This window comes from Gigantopelta aegis, chromosome 6 (assembly GCF_016097555.1).
Source record: "Gigantopelta aegis isolate Gae_Host chromosome 6, Gae_host_genome, whole genome shotgun sequence".
In the NCBI taxonomy this organism is placed as follows: domain Eukaryota; kingdom Metazoa; phylum Mollusca; class Gastropoda; order Neomphalida; family Peltospiridae; genus Gigantopelta; species Gigantopelta aegis.
Window position 1 is genome coordinate 44,783,386 of NC_054704.1, and position 15,115 is coordinate 44,798,500.

General features: G+C 35.1%; 1 protein-coding gene across 2 annotated transcripts; it reads right to left on the reverse strand.

Annotated features, from left to right (window-relative positions):
• Positions 1-1,875: 1,875 nt before the first annotated feature.
• LOC121376068 (lysophosphatidic acid receptor 1-A-like) lies at positions 1,876-9,033 on the reverse strand. Of its 2 annotated transcripts, none has more exons than XM_041503845.1 (2): positions 8,521-9,033; positions 1,876-2,921 (listed from the first exon to the last, which is right to left on the reverse strand). In XM_041503845.1, exons 1-2 carry the CDS (start codon positions 8,889-8,891, stop codon positions 2,033-2,035), a joined length of 1,260 nt encoding a protein of 419 aa, XP_041359779.1. In that variant the 5' UTR covers positions 8,892-9,033; the 3' UTR covers positions 1,876-2,032. The 2 variants fall into 2 exon arrangements, with proteins under 2 accessions (XP_041359779.1, XP_041359778.1); XM_041503844.1 differs by having other exon boundaries at positions 7,897-9,032.
• Positions 9,034-15,115: the final 6,082 nt, after the last annotated feature.

The window sequence follows — 15,115 nt, forward strand, 5'->3', positions numbered from 1 at the left end:
TATAAAACACACTCACCAATATTTCTTATATGGGTCATATACATACATTTTTATGCTCTTTTCCCCTCGACTACGCCTTGATATTTTTAATATGTTGTAGATGAGGTATTTTAGATTAAAAAAACATTAAAATCAATTCTGTTGCAACTACTTGTGGGTCGACCACTTTTTTTTAGCTAATTTGACTGGACTAATTATTATATACGTGTACTTCATCACTACGTTTCATTCACCATGACAAGTTGTCTCTGTAAAACACGTACATGTAACTCGTCCAACATCACGTTTTCTTACCTTAACATTGCCATTACTGGTATATGTATCCGGTTGTATCTGTAATAATACGAAAGGAGTAGCCATATCAAATATCAACAAAAGGGTTGCTGCCTAAAAACAAATATTCATTTTAATAAACAACACGAAATGTATATTATAGCAGCAGTATCACAGTCTGAATAGACATGGGCAATCAAATGAGAAGTACCATTTTCTGGTGTCTTTGCAGTTTCCCCATTGCCCATTGCAGTTCTTGATAGTCTATATCATTTGGACTGAAATCGGTGCATTTCTGTTTGTGAGATTAAAATTAGCTGTATAAAGTTATACAGTTAATGCAGAGAAAAGCTAACAAATGTTTAGAAAAACATCCCTCTACTAAAACTAATGTTCTCACCCTAATCTATTCTGTAGAAAAGTCCATCATCTTGTTTTGAGAACCAGATACACACATCTAACAAAAAAAAGCATATTTATGTTTCGTGCCCTCGAATGGTACCAATTGGCCAAATTTGGGGTATCATCTCATGGACTACAGAAATAGTTTTTCAAGAAAACTATGTAAATAATCTATATCATTATAAACTCTAGCTATTTAAGATATAATATATATATATACATACATCATTACATACTAGACTTGTAAGTCCAGTGCATATGGTTCAGTTAAAGAGCATTCTTTTTATGGATGACTCGATAGCTGAGAACATATCGTAGTAAGTACCCAGCTCAAGACAGATCAGGTAAAACATTATTTAGCTGTTAGAATTAAGCCTAATTGTTTATATTTTTGAGTTTGATGGAGAAATGTATCAGCAGGTGTGTGGTTGTGTCATGGCAAACGTTTCAGTCCACATTTTGCATAGATCTTACCTCTTCTAGAAACAACAGACCTAAAAATAACTGTTGACTGCTTGGAGATTGTATCTGCTACTGGGGACAATTTCCATTGTTTTGAGAATGATTGACCTTTAAATTTCCCGAGGCAAACATTCGCTGGACAGATCATTTGGATAGCACGAAGAGGCAATGACTGAAGAGTGTCCAGATACTACTGGTGATCGACCAGAGGAGTCTCTTCAGGTGTTGTTGGTAGTACTAAACCAAATAACTTCCGGCTGGGTCAATGTTCGAGGTGCACCCAACTTTTGATAGAGAAGTGAACACCACAAGTCCTGTGATTGGTGATAAATGTGAGTGTGTTGGTTGTAAAATAAAATAGTTTCATCTGGGCAAAACATGTATGGAATGCTATTTCATCTAGTATCACTGTGTCAAGTAGGCTTATGCTTGAAACATGTATGGGGTACTTGTAAAAAAAAAGGTCCTCGAATTTTGTGTGGAACTAGGGTAGTCATAGTAGCTACCTATTATCTCTGAAATTTCTGTATTTCGTATTTCTGTATAAATAATGTTTTATAAAAAGGTATTTGTGTATAAACATGGCTTTATAAAACGTATTTGTCTATAAACAAACAATGTTTTATAAAAAATACTTGATTATTAACAAAACACGTTTTATATATACAGTTGTTTTGTTGTTTGTTAGTCTCGTATTTTTACTCTCCCAGTTTATGTGAAGAAACACAACTTTAAAAATAATATTATTGTGTTTTATTTAATCATGATCAATAACAAACACAAAAACAAAAATTTGAAAAACGGTTGGTTGTAACTGATTACGTGATCCTCTAAAAAAAGAAGAAAAAATGTTTCTCTTTCATTCATGAAATTCACCGACTGCCAATTTACTCGTTTACAGCCGAGTGATATATTCTGTAATCGTGGGTGAAACATGAATAAGAGTCTGGCACGTCTTAGCAGACATGGAACATACTACGTCATCACAATCTGAAAAAGGTTTCGTACAAACACTGTAACTAGACAATTCGAAATCGACGCTATTCTGTGTTCCTTCACCATTCTTCACTTCTTCACCAATATTGTTCAGTGTTTCACCAGCACTGTTTTGTGTTTCGCCAATACTGTTCAGTATTTCACCAGTACTGTTTTGAGGTTCACCAATACTGTTAAGTGTTTCACTAGTACTGTTTTGTGTTTCACCAATATTCTTTTGTGTTTCAACAATACTGTTCAATGTTACACTAGTATTCGTTTGTGTTTCACCAATACTGTTCAGTGTTTCACCAGCACTGTTCTCTGTTTCTCCAGTACTGTTCAGTGTTTCACCAGCACTGTTCTCGGTTTCACCAATACAGTTCAGTGTTTCACCAGCACTGTTCTCTGACTCATCAATACTGTTCAGTGTGTCATCAGCTCCGCTCTGTTTTCCTTTCGACTGCTCATTCGCCCTTTCTTGTACGTTGTCATAATTTGAATCGAAAGCGCGTCTCGTAATTCCACTCTCGTCACCAGTGAAATGCTTAATGGCAGGATCTTCTGATGCCTCACATTGTGCCTCAATACAGTGAATATCTGCTGGGTTACACATACTGGGTTCCAACGAGCCCAGTGAACTATGATTTAGACTACCTGTACTGGAGAAGGTGTTGGCAAAACCGCTGTCACCCATTGATGTTGATAAAGTAAATGAAGTTGCCAAGTTGTGTCTTCTGTTATGGTGACCGTTCATGTTCTTCAGTATTCTGGAAGATTGTTCCTGCGATCTGGGTCCACAGATTCTTCTGAAGAAAAAAAGAATGATAATAATGTTATCTGTGGTATAATTACTTTAATTTTACCCATTACTAATGATTATATCTTATGAATAATGTATATTTTATATTGCTGGGTTATCAGTGAATTTGTAAACTGCTTATGTAAGCCACTTATTTGCAATGAACAAAGAACGATTATCATAGTATTTATAGTTTAATAGAAAGAGATATTTTAAAATATTATCACTCGAGATATTTCGTATGAAGCAGAAACGTGTGGAACATTGAATAAATGTTCTTCGCTGATAATAGTTTTTAATCTAACGTCTTCATTTTTTGGTCTGATTTTGAGAAACGTCACAAATACCTCGCCTAATAACAGATTTCGGGGTGGGGGTTTTCAGTTTACACTTATAATATATATATAATTTAATTATGTTCAGCAATCACAGCTGATGTCTCATTGGCGTTTCACAGTTTTTGTTTGTGTTTGTTATTGTTTGTTTTTTATTTCTTGTTGGTATTTTTGTGGTTGGGGTTTTTATGTGGGGTAATAAAGGGTCGTTTTTTTAATTTACGAGGGGAATGGAGTTCGTCTAACGTTTTACATAAAGTTCCATATAGTTAATGTAAAACTAAATTTATATTTCACCGCCATCTCTTGTTGACGAGTTGAGAGAGAGAGAGAGAGAGAGAGAGAGAGAGAGAGAGAGAGAGAGAGAGAGAGAGAGAGAGAGAGAGAGAGAGAGAGAGAGAGTATTTTTTTACATGCCCCTATACCACTAAAGTTTCTGGCATTGGCGAGTAGTTGACTCGCCCAATCTTGCTTCTGTTCAAACCTAATCCTTATTTTGTCAGTAAATTCAGTTTTGTTTTACGACAGTTCATTTAAAAAAATTCTGTCTCTTCGTTCAAAACCTTTTCGTTTACAATGTGTCGATCTGATGAAAAATAAAATTGCGGTTCGCATGAAGTCGGCAATCGTGTTGAAACATTACACTACACTTTATTGTTAACTATGTTAGCAGACTTTTCCTGATTACAATGCTGGACCCAGTCGCTCGTGTCAAGTAATGCATTTCTAAACCTGTTTAAGAACTTCTATATTTAATAATATCTGTTAACGCTAACGGTATTGTCCATGGTGTGTTTTGTTTGTTTTATTTTGATATATATATATATATATATATATATATATATATATATATATATATATATATATATATATATATATATATATGTGTGTGTGTGTGTGTGTCTGTGTGTGTGCGTGTGTCTATATATATATATATATATATATATATATATATATATATATATATATATATATATATATATATATATATGTATATATATATATACATATACATATACATATATATATATATTAGCTGCGTGTATTAACATTCAAAACAAATGTACTACGGTGACACTCTATAGTTGACGTATGCATTCATGGTCATCATTCAAAAGCATTTCAATAGCGACCTTACACAGAAAGCTGTCCAGCCTTCAGAAAAAAGAAACGTTAAGCATTAGTTTATTTTTATGTAAGAATATCCAAAATGACGTGATTGAGGTTTGACGTCATTTCCAGTCAACAAGACACCGCGTCACATATTCTAAAGTCATTTGAAATATCTAGTAATGGCGGACTGGAATTAAAGTTGAGTGTACAGTTTACAAACATATGTTGTATTAAACTTGAGATTATATGATAAAGAGATTATTACCCTCGTGTGTTTTGGTATCGTTACTTTCACCAGAGGCTCGCTAAATATAATTTTTATTTGTAATACATGTATATAATATTGACGATAACGAAAAACACTCTTGTAATCTCTCTCTCTCTCTCTCTCTCTCTCTCTCTCTCTCTCTCTCTCTCTCTCTCTCTCTCTCTCTCTCTCTCTCTCTCTCTCTCTCTCTCTCTCAGGATTATTGTACACATGCGAGTGTAATAATTTCTTTATTATCCACATTATCCATGAATTTTATGATTGACAAGCTAGAACCATGTCAAAACTGGTCAAACGTAACTAAAAGAGACATATTGAAAAGGCAAATTTCGGCTTTGGATTTGCATCATGCCAGGGTTGGTGTGCCTTATACTGATTTTAAACATATTATCAACCAATTTATTTTTTCGACTTGGCAAAATGATTGGGATGGTGCGATTGCGAACAAGATCCATGCTATCAAGCCAGTCTTGGAAGAGTGACAGTTCTCTTATAGGCAGTGCAGGAAGGATTAAATAGTCTTGTGTCGTGTTCGCATCGGTCATACCTACTTGACCCATTCATTTATCTTGAAGAAAGATTCTCCAACTCAGTGTGAGCACTGTCAGTGTACTCTGACGGTACGCCACATTGTGGTGGAGTGTAAATGAAAGAAACTAGAACAGATATATTTGGCCAAAGAAATGTGATGGAACCCTTTTTATTCCATCCAGAACTTTTATTACTTTCTTACGTACTATTGACTTTTATTATAACATTTAATTTTATCTATCTGTGATATTTGTATTTTTACACAGTTCTTTACACTGTGATTTTATTTAACTCTTGAATTTTTATATTGATGTTGATCATGGCATTATTTGTTTGCATTTACCTTTGTCTGGCACCAAACAGCCGATGTATGTTTCGTGCTGGGGTGTCGTTAAACATCTATTCTATAAGTATTGTCTGTTATTTCTTTTACGTTCATCTGGGTATGAACAATACAACCACATTATTATATACGTGTACTTCATCATTACATTTCAATCACCACTCCATGACAAGTTGTCTGTCAAAAAGACACCGCGTCACAATGTGCTTACGTCATTTGAAATATCTAGTAATAGGGGACTGGAATTAAAGTTGAGTGTACAGTGTACAAACATATGTTGTATTAAACTTGAGATTATATGATAAAGAGATTATTACCCTCGTGTGTTTCGGTATCGTTACTATCACCAGAGGCTCGCATAATATAATTTTTATTCGTAATACATGTATATAATATTGACGATAACGAAAAACACTCTTATAATATCTCTCTCTCTCTCTCTCTCTCTCTCTCTCTCTCTCTCTCTCTCTCTCTCTCTCTCTCTCTCTCTCTATCTATCTTGTCTCAAGCTAGGACCATGTCAAAACTTGTCAAATGTAACTAAAAGAGACAACGAAATGACGTCATTTTGATACGCGTTTACACATATTTATTACTGGGGAAGCTGCATTACGTTATAACGTCGCTTCACAAAATTACGCCATTCGTTGTGCACGTGAAATCATTATGATACACGTGGGTCATACTTGTTATATTTCCCTGAATATCTTGAACTAAGTGGATAATAAATATATATATATACTCTTCAAAAAAAGTAGGGGAACCTGAAATATTAAAACATACGTTTTGACCACAGACATCCAAGTAAAGAACGTTCAGGTCTGTTTATCAACACACCGAAACACATTCCATAGTTTGCACGTGCATCACGCAGTTGCCCCGTACACGTGCGTGGGGTGTCATTCTCGGTTTTGACAATTTCCAGGAAGGTCCATTAATCACTGTGGAACATTATGTCTGTCAATCTTTTTCATTCTGGTAATCATACAGTTGTTATTCTTTTGTTTTTAGTAATTTTTATTGTTTGAATTTGTGATTTACTGATAAAAAAACATATGTCAAGTTTCAAATTTCACTTCTGACCCCAATCGTCCTTCAAGATCTTTGGTGGTCATAAAACCTACTGTAATACTTAACTACCGGTTGTAATGTTTGCCCAATTAATTCATTATTATCGTATAACCATTCCCCACAGCTAATATACCTTACAATTTCGGCAATTGTAAGTTCTTATTAGAGTTCCCCTACTTTTTTTGAAGAGTATATATAAATATCCTATGTTGCTGTTGTCTTTGTTACATAATAATAATCTAATTTTGAGTTATGAACGCATCTAAGCGACTCTTTTTCTAATCGTATGGCATGTTTTGTATTAAGTGACACTTTTGTAAATGCATGGCCTATTTCAATAAAAGTAGCATTGGTATCGGATCTCAATGTTAGTATAATAAAACCCCATTGTATAATTTTTTTTAAAAATGGGCACATATTAAAAACTGTTTATACAATGTTAATGTGTTAATTATATTCTGCATTTCTATAAAGTAGCTTGGTGTAAACTTTGAAAGGACTTTGTAATGATATCAGTTGCAGTTAGAAAATGGTTTAAGCTCTTAATTGTACTGGGAAATAACCCGCGGGTAAAATCTCTGCAGCATATTCACAACGTGTAATTCATATATAACATGTTTGAACCAGATATCTCGTTTTAAAATGACGACTTCCTGTATCCGATATCTTTTTGTGTATGTACGTTAATCACGATAATATTAGTGTTGTCTGTGAGTCAGACAAGCCCTTTGTGTAGAGTCCTATGCAGAATCGTTGCGTATGTAACCGTAACGGAGTGTTATAAATTGTATATCGCATATGCATGTGTGTGATAAGTTTAAAAACATTTCTTTTAAAGATTTTCTTTTTCAGATACACAGGTTTACGTGTGCGCACACACAAACATATCGTGTATGTATGTATGTATGTATGTATATGTGTATATATGTATATGTATATGTACATGTACATGTACATGTACATGTACATGTACATGTACATGTACATGTATATATATATGTATATATATATATATGTATATATGTATATATATATATATATATATATATATATATATATATATATATATATATATATATATATATATATATATATATATACCAACATATCATTATTAAAATAACATGTATCAGTAGGTTAACTGTAAATGTGTGAGTCTCTCTCTCTCTCTCTCTCTCTCTCTCTCTCTCTCTCTCTCTCTCTCTCTCTCTCTTTCTCTCTGTGTGTGTGTGTGTGTGTGTTTGTGTGTGTGTGTGTTTCTATGTGTGTGTGTGTGTTTGAGAGGGGGGTGGGTGGGTGGGAAATGCAGACGGATACAAACCTCATTAGTTGGCAACAAATCAGTTTTTGAAACTCTTCATTAAACTTCTTGGATTGTTTCGTGTAAATAATGGTGTTTATTGCGTAGTTACACAGCTGTAGAAGATACGTAACTGTCCAGGCAACATCCCACTGGGCACTGCTGTAACTGGTGTTCTTCGGATGTACTAGTAATTTATCGACGGGATAGGTGGTAGAATTAGGTAGACACAGGCAAATGTAAACAATTGCCAAGACAACCAGTAACTGCGTGTTAGGCGTGTTTCTGTTCACTGTCTTCCATTTACTGGTTTCTGAATTTTTTAATGACGAAGTGTGAAGAGAGGGATGTCGGACCATGTCCGAATTTTTAAGCTTGTAAACGATTAGCACAGAACACGTAAGCATTATCACAAACGGAATTAATGATAGAACACAGAGATCTATCCAAATAAATATATTTTCGTCGTAATGACGAAAGTCCTCATTTATGATATCACACACATTATCATTACTGAGTCCGTATGTCCCCAATAAGTGAGCATTTATAGCGCATATCACAATAAATATGATTAGAAGTTTCAACATTGCTAGTTTAATGGTGCACCATTTCTGGTAATCCATAGGCCTATAAACGCTGACAAACCTCTCGATTGCAAGGGACACCAAAATCCATCCAGAGAAATCCATGAATGTGTAAGCAAAGAATTGATGAAGTTTGCAACCTGCGTCTGAAAGGTTTCGTACCTCTAAATCAAACGTGTGCTTAATCCACGGTTTGCCGAGGTTAGTAAACAGAACTGCAGTATCAGTGACAGCTAAAATAAATAGATGAAAAAAGGCTTTGGAAGAAGTGATTTTCAATTTTATGAAAATCCACATGGCAATAAAGTTGCCTATTAATCCGGGAATGAAAATAAGTGGTCCGCATATTCTCCATAACCACTTGGTTGTTTCATTCAAACTTGTGATGTCTGTCTCGTTCATCATACTGACCGGATTGCTGGAATTACCCATGGTAGTGGCTGTTTGGGTGTACGTTCATTATCGGCTCAGCTACGATCAGCTGGAGATCACCTTAGACATGACAAAGATAGACTGAAGAAATGCTAGCCGGTCCGCCGTTTATACAAAACACACAAGACACGGCTCACAAAACTCATTCAGTCGAAGTCAGTTACCCCTCATATTTAAGTAGTTGATAGATGAATACTAGTATATATGCGCATGTCTGCTAGATTTATTATAAAAAGAAGTCGTATTGCATTTCCAAACTTGAGCCCATATCATACAATATGTATAGCTGGAGTCACCCATATTGGCGGCTGTCTGAGTGTACCTTCATAACTGACTCGAACATAACAAAAGTCAACTGAAGAAACGCGAGCTAGCCTGTCTTTTCTTATACAGAATATACAAAACACGGCTCACAAAATTCATTCAGTCCAATTCTGTTAAACATAATAGATACAATTTGACTGCAGATTTATATCTGAATAATTACAAATTAAGGCCATCTAATTGGTCAATTTGTTAATTTCTCGATAAACGTAAAAATAACGCCAGGAAAAGTCAAATCTGATGGCGTCACTTTATACTGGTAGTTTTGTTGAAGTACCAACAAATAATTCAAAATAAAATATGAAGTTTTAGTCTGATTACTAGTAAATATGTTTGAAATTTAATTATAAGTATTGTCTGTTATTTCTTTTACCTTCATCTGGGTATCAACAAAACTAAAATCATCTGCAAACGTCTTTGTGATTCACACAGTTTTCAAATTCATTTATTTTTTATGGTTCATACCCCGATGAATGTGAAAGAAATGACAGACAATCCTTGGTTAACGTCATCTCCTTGATCCAGCCGTTGCAATTCGAGTTTGTTCATTTCTCGATGAACGTACAAATAACGTTGTCGGTACTTTAACTTATTGAGCGTTATTAATTAGAACCAAACAAATAATTGAAAATAAAATATGAACTTTGTGTTTGATTATTTGTAAGTATGTTTCAAATTTAATTATAATTATTGTCTGTTATTTCTTTTACGTTCATTTGGGTATGAACAAAACAAAATCATCCCCAAACTTATGCGCGAATGATTCACAAAGTTTGTGGATGATTTTTGTTTTGTTCATTCCCCGAAGAACGTAACACAAATAACAGACAATTCTTAAATATCATCTAAACCATAATCATCGTGAAAACAAAATAATACAGCATTTTCCAAACTTGTATCTATATTATGTATACAAAAAAAAGAGAGTTAAAATAGTAGTAATTTAACAACACCTTTATTGTACATTGATCAATTAATCGTCGGCTTTTGAATGTCAAATGTTTTATACGTTTTACACACTCTTCAGATCGGCACATACCTTTGATATGCCAGTCGTGTAGCACTTGATCCGATGGGGGGGGGGGGGGGGGGACCCAATGTAAAGATATAAAGAACTATAATTTCTTTTCGTGATTTTAACGTTTTTTCAAAATGGCGACCATGTGCTAAACCCAGGACCAAATGACTGCTCAATGGGTAAGCATCATACAGAAGACCCATATCACATTTAGAAAATGATATCTTATATTTCAATTTATTCTATGTGTTGCCAATCTTATGAACGACTGGAAATGTTTGGCGTTCTTCTTGACAATCAGCGCAGAAAGAGCTAATCACAATGACACATTCAATTAGACTTCACTGAGAGCATCAAATGGCTGCTTCATATTTAGCTGGCCATATAGAGCTTGTATTAGGAAATACTGGGCGAGACTGACATATCTCCCTTTGAAATTGCTTTTGATAACATTTTTTTTCATATTTTCCGCTGGAGAGCATCTCCTGACCCTTTTTAGAATAGACAAAACAGATATTGCAACATCATTTCTTTTCAAGATGGCCACAGCTATGGCGGCGAGAACACGAAAATTGTAATTTATCGTATTTTGCCTTAACTATTGCACTATTGAGTTTCATTCATCAATGAATTCATTTATAACAAACTCATCCTAACAGGGATATTGCATCATCATATAAATCCTAGAAAGCCAAGAAAATAATCATTAGGAGTAAGCATAGAATATAATAGATGTTTAACGACACCCCGGCACGAAAAATATATCGGCTATTGGATGTCAAACTATGGTAAACGTAAACATTAAATGATGAACCCCCATCAGTATAAAAAAAATCAACAGTTAAATTAAAACACAGTGTAAAGAACTTGCAAAAATACAAATATCACAGATAGGTAATATTAAAATTTAGAATAAAGGTCAGTATCTCGAAGAAATTTTAATAAAAGTTCTGCATAGAATCGAAATGATATCCATCACATTTCGTTGTCTAAATATATATTTTATAGTTTCTTTGAGTTGATGGCACTCTACCAAAATATGGCGCACCGTCAGAGTTTACTAATAGTGCACACACTGAGGTGGAGGATCTTTCTTCAAGATAAATGAATGGGTCAAGTATGTATGACCGATGCGAGCACGACACAATACTATTTCTTACATCACGTTTCTTCCTAAATACTACTTTGTGCTTTAGATACAAAGTTTTCTACGGGACAAGGAGTTCAGTTTACGCGTTTACTTTCTAATGAATTTGTTTAAAGGGACAGTAAACTCAAACATGAGCTGTGTGTGTTGGAAAGATGCATACCCGGACCACCAACACATACTGACACTGTAAGAAATGAAAAACGCATAATTTTAGAGTTAATAAAAAAAACCGTGATTATTCTTGCGAACTGGGGGTAGCCATTTTCTTTTGTTTTTGTTGCGTCCAGAATAATTCTAGCTTAAGACAAAGTGACGTCATCTCTGACCAACTCCTGTATGCACAGTGTAAACACACGCAGTCATTTACGACAAGACGCTTCGTTTTCATCAACCTGACTTGTAAAACAACATAAATGACTTGATAATATAATAAACTATTTAACTAAATATATTTCAGTTTGCATTAATATAACGAAATTGGGTTATCGTATTTTTCTCTCTTAAAAAATCGAAAGAAAAAAATGTATATTATTAGGCCTATTGGTAGGCTACGTTGGCATAAATACAGTATATAGATATTCATACATCAATACATACTATAAAGTGTCAGGTCTTCCCACTGTTTTATGCACGTAAGCGGGATCAACCGCGTAGATTGTAGCCATGGGACAATTTGTGAGGCCAGAAAGGATTTAATTATTCCCTGCGCCAGTGCGTTAATATCTATGTATATATGCAACAGTCAACCTCGACACACATACAATATACAGATATTCATACATCAATACATACGTATATATGTATGTATGTATGTGTGTATATATATACATTTTTTCCTCCTTTAATTATATTGTGTGTGTGTGTGATTGTGTGTGTGTGTGTGTGTGTGTGTGTGTGTGTGTGTGTGTGTGTGTGTGTGTGTGTGTGCATACGTATAATTTAAACAGCATGCCAAACCATGTACAGTGTTTATTTGATTACGCCAACGCAGTAATTATTTGTTCATTTATTATTTCTGTAATGTGACTTTAAATACCTTTTGTTCAGATATGTTTCTTCCTATTCGATTAGATGTAGGCAAGGCGTATTCACAGCTTTAAACCGAAACCCTTTATACGAAAACATACCTCGCATCCGTGCAAATACATAATATGGGTAATTTACTTATTGAAACGTAAATAATGAGCCCAGTATGCACGGTACGATGCGCTTATTATGCTACGTTAATAATCACTAACTGACACAAACAATAACCTGTCTATATCTACTAAAGATCTCGACGCGGAAGATAGAACGTTAAATCACCAGATTTTTTTTCCAGTAATGTAATAAACGGGGTTTTTTTTCAAAATGCCATTAGCAGTCCCAAGTAGTTAGAGTAGTAGTAGTGCGACGACCCAGGAAAACGGAGTGTCTGGTAACTGGTCAATTTACTAATGAAAGAAAGAAATAAATGTTTTATTTAACGACGCACTCAACACATTTTATTTACGGTTATATGGCGTCAGACATATGGTTAAGGACCACACAGATTCTAAGAGGAAACCCGCTGTCGCCACTACATGGGCTACTCTTCCGATTAGCAGCAAGGGATATTTTATTTGCGCTTCCCACAGGCAGGATAGCACAAACCATGACCTTTGTTGAACCAGTTATGGATCACTGGTCGGTGCAAGTGGTTTACACCTACTCATTGAGCATTGCGGAGCACTCACTCACGGTTTGGAGTTGGTATCTGGATTAAAAATCCCATGCCTCGACTGGGATCCGAACCCAGTACCTACCAGCCTGTAGACCGATGGCCTGCCACGACGCCACCGAGGCCGGTATTTACTAATGAACGGCAAAAGATCACCAACAAATGTTCAACTTCATCAATGTTTATTAATAGCATATGTATTTTAACAGGTTAACAACTCGCTGAATGCATACTTCAGCATAATGTATATGTAAACATGACTGAAAGGTTATTTTGTTGTACGTAGACATATTTCAAATGTGCAACTATATTGGCACATAATGTACACCATCAAAGGTTTTATCACCCATGTTTTTAGGCTCTGATAATCAGTATCATTGCCCACCATTCACAAAAGGTTACGTCGTTTTTTATTCCCAATGTTGGACTGAAATATTCCCAATATCAATGTAGATATTCCTTTTGTTTATTGTTATATATAGATATATTTTGATATCGATACGTAACACTTGACAAACAACTCTTCCTTCACCCATAACATTTCATAACACAAACTAGATATATTAATTTGAATAAACCAGTACATGTATGTGTATAGTATTACTATTTTAAAATCGAACTTGGTTTATTAAGATGAAAATGTCCTCTTCTGTTTTGTAAAACGACACAAAAAATTTCAAAGTCAATGCCATGGGCATCAAGTCAAATTTTAGAAATAAAACCCTGATTAGGTATATGTATATACATTTTGCCATTGTTGAGGAGCTTTACCGATGAAAGAAAGAAAGAACGAAAAAAAGAAAGACATCTTTTATTTAACGACGCACTCAACACATTTTTATTTACGGTCATATGGCGTCAGACATATGGTTATGGACCACACAGATATTGAGAGAGGAAACCCGATACCGCCACATCATGGGCTACTCTTTTCGATTAGCAGCAAGGGATCTTTTATATGCACCATCCCACAGACAGGGCAGTGCATACTACGGTCTTTGATATACCAGTCGTGGTGCACTGGTTGGAACGAGAAATAGCCCAATGGGCTACCGACGGGGATCGATCCCACACCGACCGAGCATAGAGCGAGCGCTGTACCACTGAGCTACGTCCTGCCCCTCTTTACCGATGATGCTTTTTTACCTAAGGCAATGTATGTATCTCAACTACGGTAATTGCCGTCGGTGCCGTTAAGTTCGAGCCTTGTAGTAGTAGTAGTAGTAGTAGTAGTAGTAGTAGTAGTAGTAGTAGTAGTAGTAGTAGTAGCAGCAGTAGTAGTAGCAGTAGTAGTAGTAGCAGTAGTAGTACTAGTAGTAGTAGTTGTAGTAGTTGAGCAATTTTGAGACGGTCTCCAAGCAATGACATTTAAAAAAACAAAAACAAAAAAAACAATACCAATAACACGTGCGTTGAGGCAATATGCAAATCTGAACGATAAAACTGTATATCTGCACAATGCATAGTCGTATGGTTAGTTTGCAAAATGGTGCTTGATTTCATGAAACTCTGTCTAATGTCTCGTCTATAAGAGGACAGCCACTCCCAAAATCCTTTACTGGACAATACACCTTTCCTGCACAGCTCAAGGAAGACTGCCACTACCAAACAAGTTCACTAAATCAAAACTGGCGGAGGACATAGCTCATTGGAATAAATATGACATGCCTATAAGAATAAGAATAACAGTAGTAGTAGTAGTAGTAGTAATAGTATTAGTAGTAGTAGTGGTAGTACTAGTAGTAGTAGTAGTACTAGTAGTAGTAGTAGCACTAGTAGTAGTAGTAATAGTACTAGTAGTGATAGTAGTACTAGTGGTAGTAGTAGTAGCAGTAGTGGTAGTAGTAGTATGGTAGTAGTAGTAGTAGTATGGTAGTAGTAGTAGTAGTAGTAGTACTAGTAGTAGTATGGTAGTAGTAGTAGTAGTAGTAATAGTAGTAGTAGTAGTAGTAGTAGTAGTAGTAGTAGTAGTAGTATGATGATGATGATTTGGCAAAATTGTGGTTGATTCCATGAATCTCTGTCTGGTGCCC